The sequence below is a fragment of the Diabrotica virgifera genome, chromosome 4 (genome assembly GCF_917563875.1).
Source record: "Diabrotica virgifera virgifera chromosome 4, PGI_DIABVI_V3a".
NCBI classification, from domain to species: domain Eukaryota; kingdom Metazoa; phylum Arthropoda; class Insecta; order Coleoptera; family Chrysomelidae; genus Diabrotica; species Diabrotica virgifera.
The window spans coordinates 152,839,826-152,856,061 of NC_065446.1; the positions used below are offsets into that span (position 1 = coordinate 152,839,826).

Below are 16,236 nucleotides of genomic sequence, written 5' to 3' on the forward strand. Positions count from 1 at the left end.
AAATTCGGATTTCCCGGTAAACCATCCTTCATCATTTTAACATCCTACAATCATTTTATAACGGCGTACTATAAGCACTATAAGTACTTTGTGCAAAGATCGGGTATTTTTTAAGAAAAAATGATAAGGCAGTGAATGAGCCGTCTCTCTTCAGGTAGTTCTCGAATTAATAGATACGACAGCCTGTGCGGTGAAATATTTTGTGTCGAATTAAAAAATTTAAAACCTTTTTTTGGACTTAAATGTTTTGAAATAGGCACAAAATATGCATGTTTCTTTAAAAATATGCAAAATTTAGTAAAGTTCTCAAATATGCGAAATATGCATGCAATATGCATTTAGCATAAAATCCGCTCCCTACTTATCATGCTACTCTGCAAAATTAATGAAATGCATGAAATTATTTCCTATATATAGTGCAAAAGGAAAAGAATGTTCAAAGGAAAAAATCTGTGTAATGCACCTCTACCTATTTAAAGAGCTTCCATATAAACACCAAATCCATACTTATTCTCAAGGAAATTCCAGCCCAAAACATTACAGAGCCTCCATTAGATAATCTCGTCTCTCTTAGGTTGCGCTGTGCATACCGCTTACCTGGTCGAGAAATAACTCTTATAGGTGTCGATAGAACTGTTTACAATACGTACCTTTCTGTTTTTAAAGTTTTGTTAACTGTTATTGTTTATTGTTAATTTAGTTTTTTTTTCCTTAAAACATATGTTAACCCTTAAACGCCCAAGGGTGGGTAAAAAATGTCCACCTAATGCGTATTCCCTTGTAACATATTTATTACGTGTTTAAAAATTTTCCAAAATTATTTATTGTTAAAAAGATTGTTATCGAATGTTAAATTGGTTCTACCGATATTTTTGAAAATAAAAGTAATACCTTGAGTTAAATATGGGTGGACATAAAAAGTACACACTTGGTAAAACTTGTTACTAAAGGTTTCTGTTTAATTTCTCGTTGGTAAGAACATAATCCATATAAATATCGACGTATAATTACACAATCCACATAATTATCCGCCAATGAAGAGGCTAAAAGGAATAATGTGAAGAAAATCGACAAATCTGATTTACTGGCTTTTACTGGTATGTTAATTTTGATGTACATTGTAATTTTGTTGTAAGGATTGTAAATTGTTTGTATTAATATTTTAGAAGATGCCGTGTTTATTAAGCATACGATTCTTAAGTTTAATCAATTTCCAACAACTCTCAATAAATATATTAGCTATTTTCGAGGTGGACATTTTTTACCCACCCTTGGGCGTACATGGAACCTAAAAAAGGTTGGGCGTTTAAGGGTTAAGGAGTAAAACCACGTATTTTATTTGTTTCTTAAGATATCAGGAAGATTCAAAAAACAAAATGTACACCAAACATAAGACTACAATACAATTCCGATGTATACTCACATTTGTACCTCGTTCTCCCTACATGGCGCCTCAAACTTAACAAAAGAAAAATATTGCTTTTCTTGCACCTGGTAAACTTACAAAAATGTAGTTTGAGTAAACCTTAGAACAACTGTGTAAAAACTAAAAAAAAATCTAAAATAATAAAAAAAATTAGCGGAATCCTTTAATCTGTTCACGAAAAATTAACTATGAAAATGAGCATAATTTTCTATATCCCCAATTTATGCCTCGCAGTAGTGTTGCCCAAAATAGGTCTTGGTCTTGCAGTATTGGTCTTGTTCTTGCGTTTTCGCAAGACCAAGACCAAGACCAAGACCGCCTAATTTTAGTAAGACCAAGACCAAGACTTACCGTGCAAGACTTAAGCAAGAACATGACTAAGCCTGCGAGACTCTTGCGTCTTGCAGTTAGAATTGAGGGTCGTTTTAGGGAGTATATAGGAGAATAAAATATTTTGCACATTTTTCCCAACAGACGATTTCTTCGCTCTGAACTAAATTGTCCAGGCCCAGGTTTTTGGTACGAGTGTACCAATCAAACTGTGTTTTTTTCTCAAAGTTCGCATCACCCTATGGAATATTCTAGCACTTATAAAATACTGAAATTAAAACCCAAATATAGACTACAATAGCCTCATATTTTCTTAACATTCTGTTTTTTGATTCATTCGCTTAATTTGGATAATAAAAGACTTAGGTACTTTTTTAACTAGCCATGTTTTTCATCACTACAGGGTGTTTTTAAATAAGTATGGTAACCTTACAAGGTAATTCGGCACGAAAAATAATGACAGTTTGATTTATAAACATAGGTATGCGCTATTAGAGGTAAAATTCAATAGCTACACTTTGTACTTGAGATGAGTTTTTCCATGAACACAATTATTGGATATTGAGAAGTTAATGAATTTATCTCCATAAAGTATCATGGCGTTGGGATTCAAAATGAAATAGGTAATGAATACAATGTTAATAAACAATTAAGTAAATAAGTTTATACAAAACAGTTGCCTCCACAGGCGCCCATATAAAAATTTTCAGGGGGGGCCAGACGTGAAGATGTTGCACATTATATTTTGTATAATTATTAAGATAACCATATATAGTTTACAGCACCCGAAGAGCTAGGAGGGGGGCATGGCTCCCCCTGCCCATGGGTATGGGCGCCCATAATTGCCTCTATACAAAATCACATGTGATAGAAACAGAAGTAATGTTATTGTTAAAATATCAACATCCATTTTATACATACAAAAGTATACAAAATTTTGCTGACTTACAACTACTAAAGATCTATCAAAAATAACAGTCTATTATTTAAAAAATGAACAATAACTTTCGTTCTTTGAAAATAAATGCCATTATTTCGGCGTTTATGACAGCCACAAAGGTCGCCTGCTTAATCGCAAAATAGATAATGTTACTCATTATTTATGTAAGCGTAGGCTATCTGTTAAAAAGAAATTTTTAAACTCATATTTTTTTAATCAATCGCCAAACGGATAATACACTCAAATAATATACATTTTCAACAATACAATATAAAAGTCACACTTGTGTTTTTAAACACACAAGTCGCCTGCTTAATCGCAAAATAGGTTATGTAAGTTATTTGAAAACAAAGAAATAATTTAAACTAATTTGTTTAATCAATCACCGAATAGATAATGAACACAAAAATAATAAACAGTTATGGTTAATAATATACTGTTTGAAAGATCACTAAGTATGTATTACCGATTCGGCACTCCAGATTGTAAGGAAAAATTCACTAAGGTGCAATAATAAGTTTTAATGAGTTTTACCCTCAATCCGAATTCACAATCATGCACTAAGTGAAGTATGTTTACCATATATTATCTCAGCAATTAGAATAGAGCCCCAGGTAATTTCTCCAGGGCTGGATAGTACCGTATTGAGTTCAAATTGATGAAAATATCAAAATCTCAAACAAGTGCACTTAGTGAGTTTTACCTCTAATAGGAAGGTATGTCCACAAATGCTTCGTTTCCGAAATAGGGGTAATAAAATTTTTCTTACAAACTGATGATTTATTTATGGCTCTAAAACCTGTTGAGATATGCAAATGAAATTTGGTAAGTTTTATGAGGTAGTTATTGCGCATTTTTGACAAGCAATTAAGAATTTATATATTAAGAATATTCACCATTGGCGTGTATACGTAACATGAATCGTTTGTTTAGAATTACCACTTAAAGTTTGCCATACTTATTTAAAAACACCCTGTATTAATGAAAAACATGGCTAGTTGTTAAAATACCTAACGTTTTTGTTATACAACATAAGCGAATGAATCAAAAACAGAATGTTAAGAAAACATCAGACTATAGTTGGGTTTTAATTTAGTACAAGTATTTTATATGCTAGAATATTCACCAAAATGATGCGAACTTTGAGAAAATAACAGAGTTTGATTGGTATACCCGGTATCCGGTATACAATGACACTTTACCTGTCTAGAAACAATATTTTTCCAGCGATATTGTTAAAGAATAAGGCTCTATAGCCTTAAATAAGGCTAACAAGTGAGATATTGAAGATTAAGTTTCACTCTGCTTGTGAAGCAGCTGACTTGCCATCAAATCTGAATCTCATACTGGACTGTCCGACCCAACGTAGTGGATAAAAATGAGAACTGGCATTAAAATATTGTGCAGATCTGTCACCGAATTAAATACTTTTCAAATCACAGATAGTGAATAGGAAATACACTAAAAAATGCACAGGTTTCTAATAAACTGCAGTTAGTTAGAATATGGGCGCGGATCACTTACATCGTGAGTTCAAATCCCACCCGGTGTCAGATATTTATTAATTTGGTTGGTTTTTACTATGGCTATGATATCCAATCTTAAAATGAACCTACTCTGTTACGTTGTTCTAAGATATGCAATATGCTAATGGGCAACTGCGAGACTTGCAAGACTCTTGCTGCAATACCAAGACCAAGACCGGGAGCGCAATACCATGACCAAGACCAATACCAGGTGTACTGGCGCAAGACCAAGACCAAGACTTTCTAAGTCTCGTCTTGGTCTTGCATTTGGGCAACACTACCTCGCAGTATACCTATGTAGTTCGTCTGAAGCAATAATTATATCCAATGTTCATAGTTTCACTGTTAGGAAAGAGTGGTAATTTTAGCATCTGATATTTTTTAATTGGAATTAGTCTATACTACATTTTGAGTTCGTATTTGATATATGGTGAAGGATCAATTAGGTAGTAGCCACGCTATGACATGCTCTCTAGGACATCTGTGACACCTGTCCTTCTTCTTATTATACAATACAAATGCAATACGTAATTATATAGTATGAAAATTAACTTTTTAACAAAGTAATAAATTCATTTTTACCACATTTTTAGCGGAACTTACTCCTTGCCTACCAAAACTTAAAAGTGAGGAAAGCACAACCGAATACAATGAGTGTAATAGAAAAGTAACAGATATCGTTGAAGATGAACTTGTTGAAAGCAAAGAAAAATTTTGCGAGTAAGTATAGCAGCTAGTTATAAAAAAAGTGTACTAACCACATTACCAATTTTCAACATAAAAATTTAATAATTAACAGCGACATATTTTTTAATTAAAGTTAGGATAAAGGAAATCCTTTATTTGTTTTTATTCACTACGCTTATGTTATATTTTTTTTCTCTTCATAGTACCAACTCAAAATCATATCATTTATGATACAATGATATTTTTACTTGATTTTTTCGACAGCATCGAGGTACTTCAACAACCTGTTTAATTTTTTCTTTAAGACTTCCGGAGTCTCCTGACTCCAGGCTTAGATTCTGGAGCTCAGGGTATTCTTGTGACTGTTTTTTCAGTTCTACTTATATGTTACTAACAATTCTCCAAAAGCTTATCTACGTAATTATTTATTTGGCTTATTTTATATTAGGGATGGCGGTTTTTGATAAAACACCGGTTTTCGGTTATACCGGATTTTTTTGCTTACGGTTTAACTTGGCGGTTATAACCGGCCAAAAAAAACCGGTTTTTGGAAAAATCGGTTTTGGGTTTTTTTAATCCAATAGGCTACAAAGTTACATTTACATTGCACTTTAGTTTGCGATACTCCATTCGACTCGATATCAATATGATCAAAATTAGTACTATCGAAAGAACATCAATATCAATATAAATAAAACACAATTTTTAATAAAACCATTTTATTCTATTAATTAATATATTTATTTATTATTTTATTATGATCAGATATTTATTGATTATTATTACATATTATAATATAGCGTAAGATTAGTATATACATTGGATCGAAATAAAATTTGATTTGTGTGAATCCCAAAGATTTGTGAATTTCAGTAGTCAGATGTAGAGAACAGTAAACCAAAATTATTATTATATTACTGTTCAACATAGAGCGCTGAAATAATTCAGGTTCTATCGTCATTGAATATATTATGAGAGTAGAATATAATATGCAATTATTGTATTCAATTAATGATGCAAATTTAATTTACCACTTAAAAATATAATCCTCTAAAATACCCACCAATTTTCCTCTCCTCCCAAACCCAAAAAAATCCCCAACCATTTCAACTTATAAAAAATTTCCCAGACTCTTTGAAATGGGATTTAAAAAAAATAATATCATAAATATTTTACTTAAGAATAAATTGGATAATGCAATTTATCTTTTATTTTTACTACCATCAAAAAAAATTTATCATGTATTACTTTTAATACGTTTGTATATTTGTAGAATAGGTACATTTTAACTCATTTAATACTTCCTGTATAGGTGTATCGTTTTGAAAACGTAGGGAAATTCTTGGAGATTCTTATTCGTAATCAGTAATTCGATATTCATAGTCAGAGCATTATTTTTGGTAATCAGAAAAAGTCATTCACCCACTTTCAATGTCAAGAGTTAAGTGTGAAAAATAGATGATGTTTGCGTCTAATTCAACCAGATCACTTCTTATGTAAATATTATGATTACAAATATGTTTCTGGCTGATGTGAGATTGCACTTTCAGTTTGCTTCTGTATTATAAAATAAAATAAAATTTGAATTATGGTTTTGGTTGGAATAATTACTTGATAATAATAATTAGGATTGGGATCCAAAATAATACCTAACCTAATCACCGTGAAAACCTAATAACCGGTTTTTACTTTAAAAAGAAAAAACCGGTTATAACCGGGACAAAAGAACAACCGCTAAAACCGGTTATTGCGAAGTAAAAAAACCGGTTTTAGGTTTAAACCGGTAGGTTTTTCCCATCCCTATTTTATATTCGTCAAACCTGTTTTTTTTTGTAAGCATTCTGTTATTAATCTGTCTAACTGCAGACAGATGACTTATTTTTTATTGCCAGCTAGCTTTTATTCATGATATCCATTTCAAGATGCTAGGACAAATAATCCGCGGACAAATATTGCAGGACAAAAAATCCCCACAAATTATCCCTGGATAAAAAGTCCCCGGACAAAAAATTCCCACAAAAAATCCCGGACAAATAATCCCCTCAAATGTTTTTGGACAAAATATCCCCACAAAAAATTCCGGACAAAATATCCCCAAGAAATATTTACTGCCGAATAATTCTCTAAAATTTTCCCTTGAATGCAATCAGTGAACCCGTTTGTCGGCCTCAGTGCATGAGAGTTATAAATAGCAATCGTCATGAAACCGCTTTTCGGTACGAAAATAATAAATAGCAATTAAGATTAGGCATGAATTGTAATCACAATTACTAAATTTCAAATTTCAATTCCATGTCGAAAACTTCAAATTTCATATGACAAAAAATGAGTGTGAGTTTTTTCAAAAATCGTGAAATATATGGGGAATGATCTAAGGCTGTGGGAATCATTGCGTATTCGTGATGATAACTGCTAGTCTTTAGAACGATAATCTTGATTGTAATGCAAAAAACCTGTTCCTTTTTGTAAATTTAACGTCAAAAATATTTACCCATCCTAATCATCAATGTCGTTATAACTTTTCGAGAGTCTTTGCCGCTTTTACTATTGCCTTCCATGTTTGTCGGTCCTGTGCCACTATTTCCCATTTCCTCACTCCCATTTTTCCAGGACTTTTCTGATTCTGACTGCATCTTTCCACCTTTTTCTAGGCCGTCCTACAGACATTCTCCCATCTGGCCTCTCCCCGAGCAGCTATAACAGATTTTAGAAAATACTCACATTTTTTGGTCATGTAAAATTTGAAGTTTTCGGCATGGAATTGGAATTTGAAATTTGGTAAAACTTCGGGAAAACTTTTATAGAACGATTTGGCAGAAAATATTTCTTGGGGATTATTTGTCCGGGATTTTATGTGGGGATTTTTTGTCCGGGGATTATGTGTCCGGAGATTCTTTGTCCGGGAATTTTTTGTCCAGGGATAATTTGTGGGGATTTTTTGTAAGGGTTTATTTGTCCGGGTATTATTTCTAGTTTTTTTTTCGGTCAGGTACCGGTCAGATGCTATTTAAAACTACCACGGTCACCTCTGGACTGGAATAGAGTATTTTGTAACTGATGCTTTTCTGAGAGGTTGTTTAGGTCTTTCATTCCCGTATATTACCCAGTGGTCTTAACCCCATACGAGCGTGACATTGTTATATTCCACCAATCTATCGGCTCCTCTCGGCTTTCTCAAACTATAAGAGTAGAGTCTATCTTACGACTTCCACGGACCCGCACGGCTGCCTGGCTCTGTGTATACATTGAACTACTTCACTTCGTAACTCCTTATAGTAATTTCTCAATAAAATAGCAGTACACATATACAGATACATCACGACAACTTTGAGCAAGTACATTCATCCACACAATGCCCCTATTGTTCCAAACCCCTTATGGAAAGAAAACTGTGTATCAGTGGTTGAGTTATACCAGGTCTGCCTGTGAAAAAACGTCTATTTTTGGATGTGAGAGGCGGCATTCGGATTTTTGCAGATAAAGTTAGGTGACAACTTTAATAATAATAATTGACTTATGCTCCTTCTCATATATGCCCGGCACATTAATAAAAAGATTAGAATATTTAAAAATTTCGAAAAATATCGATTTTTTTCTATTTTCTTTGCTTATAACTTTAAAACAAAGTTTGTTTTGGAACAAAGTCGTACAGAAATAATAAGTGAATTTTGTATGACATACGACTGCATAAAAATGTCTTAAAGTATTACCCTTTCTGCAATATAGCAATAAATACAAAATAAGGGGGCAACATAAGCCGGTTGTTATTTAAAGTATTTTGACCACTTCGATGGTACTTAGAACCTTAGTAATTCGCTTAGACAATTCTTATAGCATACTTAAGCCGTCTACCAAATTTCATTAAAATCGACCTAATATATTTTGCATAATCAATTTGCAATCTAAATTTTTTTAAAAAAGTTTAAATTTTTTAAAAACTTTCTGAACAAAAAGAGAAAATTTAGAAGTTGTCTAATTTTTTTACATATAAAGAGACGCTCTACCTTTCTAATACACTTTAGATAATTCAAATCGGATTATTTAAGCGGCCTCAGCAATATCTTAAAATTATAAACAGTTTTTTGGCTGTAAAAAAATAGCTTTGTTTAACAATAAAAAAAAATAATTTTTATCAATGCAAATAATCAAAACCGGTGTAATTTGACTTAAACTTTCTAATTCTGTTAGCAGAATTGCTATTATATTTTTTATAATAGCATTTATTATATCAAAAGCTATTCGGGTTCAAAAATGGCAATTTTTCGATTTTTTGAAAGTTCAACCGCATTCGACCAAAACTACGCATCCTATTACTCAAGAAATACAAAAAAAATTTGTTTTACCAAAAATCGCTGTTATGTAATTCCTCAAGTTCTTTGTTTATAACAATCTTATCGACATCCGGATCAACTGTTACCCAAAAAAATTCGTGTTCTACTGGTCAAAATACATAAAAAAGGCTTGGGTAAGTCCATCTAAATATAGTAAATGCCGACTGAGTAGAAATATATGCCGACGGATCAGAAGACGCAGAAATACGGAAGAGAATAACGCAGGCAAACAGAGCTTATTTTGCCCTCTCCCATATATTTCGGTCTAAAAGTGTCCACCGAAATACAAAGATGAGAATCTATAAAACTTTAATTCAACCAATAACATGCTATGGCAGTGAAGCCTGGGTTCTGAAAGAAACGTCCAAAAAGGAAATTATTGAGGAGAATAATAGGACCTGTGAGGGAAAACGGAATCTTCAGAAGTCGATACAACAACGAACTTTATCAAGTTTATAAGGAACCACCCCTGCCAGACTTCATTAGAATACAAAGATTGCAATGAGCCGGACATGTGATAAGAATGGGAGAGGATAGGCTACCAAAAAGAGCACTGAATGCTAGAATGCAGGGAAAGAGACCGGTTGGAAAGCCAAGAAAATGCTGGAAGGACACAGTAAACAGCGACGCACAAGCTCTTTTAGGAGTCCGTGTATGGAGAAGAGCAGCCACAGACAAGCAAGGGTGGAGGGAAAAAATAAAGGAGGCCAAGGCTCAATTTGGGCTGTAGTGGCTTAGAAGGAGAAGAAGTCCATCTAAATAAAGGGGGCCGTTGCACCACCCCTGGCGACAAATCTAATTTGTTCATAAGCCAAAAAATTGTTTATAACTTTGAAACATTGGTGAGGCTGCTTAAATAATTTGATTTTAATTCTGTATGGTGTATTAGATAGATAGAGCGCCTGTTTTGATGTTAAAAAATTAGCAACCTTTTAAATAGTCTGCTTTTTATTCAGAAAGTTTTTAAAAATTTAAACATTTTTAAAAAAAATTTGATTGCAAAATTATTATGCAAAATCTATTAGGACGATTTTAATGAAATTTGGTGGACGATTTAAGTATATTATAAGAATTTTTTAAGCGAATTACGAAGGTTCTAAGTGCAACTAAAGTGGTTGAAAAACATTGAACAAAAACAGGCTTATTTTGCCCCCTTATTTTGTATTTATTGACATTTTGCAGAAATGGTAATAATTTAAGACATTTTTAACCATTCGTATATCATACAAAATTTAATTATCTTTATTTTATTCCTGTACGAACGGTTTTGTTCAAAAAAAAAAAAATCGTTTTAAAGTTATAGTCAAGAAAGTAGAAAAATTTCGATGTTTCTTGAAATTTTTAAATATTTTAATTGTTTTATTAATGTTCCGGTGATATTTGAGAAGGAGCATAATAGGTCTGGATCCCGCGTATGAAAAAAAAAAGTTGATTAATAGCAAGCTGAAAATTTGTTAATAGCTTAAGGGTGTCTAGTCGGATAAACTTTGATATTTGGGAACACTGGAACAAGGGCAGTTTTATTTCTGGAACAGGTTAAAAATTTGGAACGGTCACACCATGAAAACGGCACATTTATTTTTCCGACAGAACAGACTTAAACTCTCCGAACAGAGATTAATCTCTCGTGCAAAAATCAGACTGCTATTTATCACCTGTTATAATTCCTGTCATTTGACATATTCTACATTTTCCACTCATTAAAACGCCCATTTGGCGATAAATAGCAGTCTGATTTTTGCATGAGAGTTTAATCTGTGTTCGAAGAGTTTAAGTCTGTTCTGTCGGACAAAATACATGTGCCGTTTTCGTGGTCTGACCGTTCCAAATTTTTAACCTGTTCCACAATTAAAACTTCGCCTGTTCCAGTGTTCCCATATATCAAAGTTTGTCCGACTAGACACCCTAAAACTATTAACAAATTTTCAGCTAGCTATTAATCGACTTTTTTTTCATACGCGGGATCCAGACCTATAAGTCAATTTTAATTATTGAAGTTGTCACCTAACTATATCTGCAAAAATCCGAATGCCACCTCTTACATCCACCTCAGAACAGATCCGCCCTGGTCAATAATAATAGTATATTACTTTATGAGGCGGAGAAGCATGACTTTTTTGACGAGCCCGATATTACGCGCCGAACGAAGTGAGGCGCGTAATAGAGGGCAAGTCAAGAAAAGTCGCTTCTTTGCCGAATAAAGTATATTATTTTTTCTTCAAACGTAGCAATTTTCAACCATAAATAGTACAATTCATACGCTATTTTTACTCGAAATTAACTGTGACAACTAATGCTCAAAAAATTTTAAACCCTCATGATTCGCCAACATCGGGAATGATTGCTGAAAGTTGTGCTCGACCATCAGTATCATCAACAATTACCAATGCGTATCAAGAGTCGGGAACATTTTTGCACGGTTTCAATTTTGAAAATGCCTCATTAACTAATTGTACTTTTAATATTACTATAAATAAAAATGATGTTTAATTGTTGTTAACGACATTTGTATTGTTGCTTTGTGACGTGTTTCATATTGTTGCCATGACAACATTTTTCCCTCCGCCGTAAAGAAATGGGAAAAAAAACTGCTGCCGGCGGAGACATCAAACTTTGACAGGATCAAGTTAGATAAGTAATGTCATCATTATTTGACGTTTGAAGAAAATAGTAGGTATATTACTTTATGAGGCGGAGAAGCATGACTTTTCTTGACGCGCCCGATATTACGCGCCGAACGAAGTGAGGCGCGTAATAGAGGGCAAGTCAAGAAAAGTCGCTTCTTTGCCGAATAAAGTATACTATTTTTTCTTCAAACGTAGCAATTTTCAACCATAAATAGTACAATTCATAATAAGTATGCATCACTGCGGCCTGAAAATTTCACAGAAAAATGAGTTTTTATCAAGTACCAAAATAGAAAGTGTTACCGAAGCGTCATGGGAATACATTCGATCAGCGCAGTAGCCCAAAAAGTAGCTAGTTATTTAAATTTAAACGATGCAAGCGCATACACGGGTCACTCTTTACGACGAACTTCAGCAACACTTTTAATTGATGAAGGCGGAAATCTAGAATGCCTCAAACGACATGGGGGCTCGAAATCAAGCACGGTTGCCGAAGGATATATAGAGGATTCAATAAGAAATAAGAACGATAATGCTCAAAAAATTTTAAACCCTCATGATTCGCCAACATCGGGAATGATTGCTGAAAGTTGTGCTCGACCATCAGTATCATCAACAATTACCAATGCGTAACAAGAGTCGGGAACATTTTTGCACGGTTTCAATTTTGAAAATGCCTCATTAACTAATTGTACTTTTAATATTACTATAAATAAAAATGATGTTTAATTGTTGTTAATGACATTTGTATTGTTGCTTTGTGACATGTTTCATATTGTTGCCACGGCAACATTTTTCCCTCCGCCTTAAAGAAATGGGAAAAACACTGCTGCCGGTGGAGACATCAAACTTTGACAGGATCAAGTTAGATAAGTAATGTCATCATTATTTGACGTTTAAAGAAAAAAGTATTTTGCTACGACAATTAAGATTTTTACCTTTATACGAATACATAATCCTGTCGGTCGAGACACTTGTACCAACTATACGCCTCCGAATAGTAGGCAAACAATTATTATTGTGAACTACATTTTTTATTTTTATAAGTTTAAATTTTATTCGAGAAAAAACTCGGTAATTATAATATTGTTATTCTGAAACAAGTCAAAGAAACAATATCTATAAAGTATAATTATATAAAGTACAACTATGTTTCTACTAATAAAAAAAGAAGGTTGTAAAAAGAGTATAGTATTCTACTCAACTGTAATTCATCAGAGTGAGTAATTGCCATCGTTACATGCTCTCTGATTGATTTATTATTACAGTAGGAATATTGAATTTCTGGTTTAATCTGATTAGACTTTATACATTCTGAAATTAAAATTGAAATTGACCAGGTTTGAGGTTGTGAGCTCATACTTAAATCTGGAATGTGAATCTTGGAACCTGAGAAAATCGGAAAGAAGCAAGATAGACGCCATTGAAATTTTATATTAGAGACGAATGCTACGAATTCCTCGGACCGGCAATAAAAAATTTGAAACAATTAAAATACTTTGGACATATTATGAGAACAAACACAGAAAAATGGAAAGATTTATTATACAAGGAAAGGTGGAAGGCCGAAAATCACGAGGAAGATCCCCAACAAGATGAATCGATCAAATTACAGGAATATGCAAAAAACCTATGCATGAGTTAAACGAAATAACCAGAGATAACTTTGGAGGCGGACAAAACACGATATCACGTCGACCACTACACTCCCTTCGAGGGGTTATCAGGATTTAAGAGAGATATATTCTGATACTAGGTCTGGATCCCGCGTACCAAAAAAAAGTTGATTAATAGCAAGCTGAAAATTTGTTAATAGCTTAACGGTGTCCAGTCGGAAAACTTTGGTGTACGGAAAAACTGGAACCGGGGAAGTTTTAATTGTGGAACAGGTTGAAAATTTGGAACTTCAGACTACGAAAACGTTCTATGTATTTTGTCGGACAGAATTTCCAATTGATTTGTTACCCTTTTGGTAAACTCTCATGCAAAAATCAGACTGCTATTTATCACGTGTCATAATTCCTGTCATTTGACATGTTCTACGTGTCGGACTTATGAAAATGCCCAGTGGGTGATCAATACCAGTCTGATTTTTGCATGAGAGTATGTATAATGAAAGGGTAACAAATCAATTTTAAGTTCTGTCCGACAAAATACATGGGACGTTTTCGTAGCCTGACGTTCCAAATTTTTAACCTGTTCCTAATTAAAACTTTTCCTGTTCCAGTGTTTCCATGCATCAAAGTTTGTCCGACTAGACCCCGTTAAGCTAATAACAAATTGTTAGGATGCTATTATTCAACTTTTTTTTGATACGCGGGGTCAAGGCTATTAATAATACACACATGCTTACATTTTTATACCTACACGTGTACACAATACAGGCGCTAAGGTATAAGATGCCTGCCTGGAATACTAGCATAGGCGCCCTTTGGTCTTTTAATTGGTATTTTGTGATTAATTATTTATATGGGAAATAAGCCACAATTAAAATGAAAAAAATAATTTTATTAACGTTTCGACGCCCAAATCGGGTGCCGTTGTCAAAATACAAAATATTACTAAAATAAACTAAAGTGTTGTTGCTAAGCAAAAAAATTCTTCTAATAATTTATTTAATCTCACTCATTTATATTGGCAATTCAGACATATATTATACATTTTAAAGTAGAAGACTTTAAAATGATATTGCCAATATTTATGAGTTGCGTTCCTGGGACGACTTACTGAAAGATAGTTCATTCGATTACATGAAATTAACCCCAACTCAAGAATATCCGTCATAAAAAATTATAGCATGTGATATGTCTTTAAAAAGACAACCAAATGCAACGACAGTAAAATTCTCGCGTTAGAGACTTCATAGTAAATCACAAGGGAAAAACAGGAAAAATCCTGTGATACTATCCCGACATCGTAAGTATTTGGTCTTACATTAATTTACTCTCAAAAAATAATACCAAATTCTGACTTGTAACATGTTTAAATTATAAATAATATTAATAATACTAGATATATAAGTAATACTAAAATATAAAATATGTACTAGCTCGATATTATTGACTTACTAATCTTGGTATTTTCTTTCTATTGACTTCCTCTTTCAGTATGGGTAACCACATCCTACTGCATTCTACCGAGGAATTTGCGACACAATTGGTTTCATTTAGCATAATTAGAGCCGCTTCTTTGATTTTTCTCTTTTTACTATCTGATTCTTTCAGGACTATATTTTGTATAGCACCAGCAGAAAAAGAAGTTCAGTTTGGCGCTCCCCAAAGAGGGGCGCCCGTCTGCAGTGCATTCCTTGCAGGCCCGTTATCGCCAGCCCTGCTTGTACATGTACAGGGTATATACATACAAATATTGTTTTTATAATTACTTATAAAGGTGTTCTACAATATCAAATATATAACTTTAATAAAGCACTATTTTAATTTTTAGGAGATATATACATCTAAATGAGTGTTTTATTGCCCAAGTGAAGAAACAGTGCGCACCATCAGCGGAACTAACCAAATTTGAGAAGGATTATATGAATGCTGTTAAAAAACCCTGTGAATAAATTAACACACATTTTGATGAAATATAGTGCATATGTTATGATATGGTATATTATTATGATATATACCTAGTTTAAAATAAAGTTGTATCTCTAAGCCAATTGTTATTTTTTTAACAATACAAATTATGCCCCAAGTTATGTACGATGAACCTTGTTAGACAGATTACGTCAGTTACAGTAAATGACCGCTACGATTCCGTATATTCTACCACGCGAATTCAATAGGAGGTTACCACTTGTCAGCATTCAACATTCCGGACTCTTGCAACACCAATTGCGAAGTACTTGAACAACATAATCAAAATTGGTAATTATTATAAAAAAACATGTCAAAGTCACAATATCAGTCTGATAGAAATCTTATAAAAAAGTCCAAAAGCTTAATATTTAAGTCTCATAAAAATCCTTATATTAAAGTATGCTTTTAATATAGAATTTGTAACTAAAATCTTTGCTAGTGAAATTAGTAGTTTTAATTTTGAGTATTCAGTTTTAAAAAATAGATTTTCTAAAGAACACTCCTAATTGGTGCAGTCAGTAGAATAGTGGAAAGGTCTTTATAGATCCTCGTCACTTTTAGGTGTTTATCCATTGTTCCAAGAACCATCCCCAGGATGCATCCTCCCATCTGCAGAGTTCACCCGTGGGAATTAGAAGTAGAAGTAGAAATTAGAAGTCTTCAGGATCGAAGGAGTGCACATCGACATCGTATTTATCCCCTAAGCAATTTTTATTACTTAAAATTAAGAAGGATTAATCTTTTGGAAAAAGTCGGAGTCCTAAAATTGGATCCGAGTTTGATTC

At 33.1% G+C, this 16,236-nt stretch overlaps 1 protein-coding gene across 1 annotated transcript in view; it reads left to right on the top strand.

Moving 5' to 3' along the window:
- The window catches only part of LOC114333978 (uncharacterized), a 92,944-nt gene extending 77,418 nt beyond the window's left edge, over positions 1-15,526 (top strand). Inside the window, exons 8-9 of the mRNA XM_050648430.1 lie at positions 4,816-4,942; positions 15,312-15,526. Of these exons, the coding sequence (XP_050504387.1) occupies positions 4,816-4,942; positions 15,312-15,432 (248 nt within the window). The 3' untranslated portion in view covers positions 15,433-15,526. The remainder of the gene's footprint in view (positions 1-4,815; positions 4,943-15,311) is intronic.
- Positions 15,527-16,236: the final 710 nt, after the last annotated feature.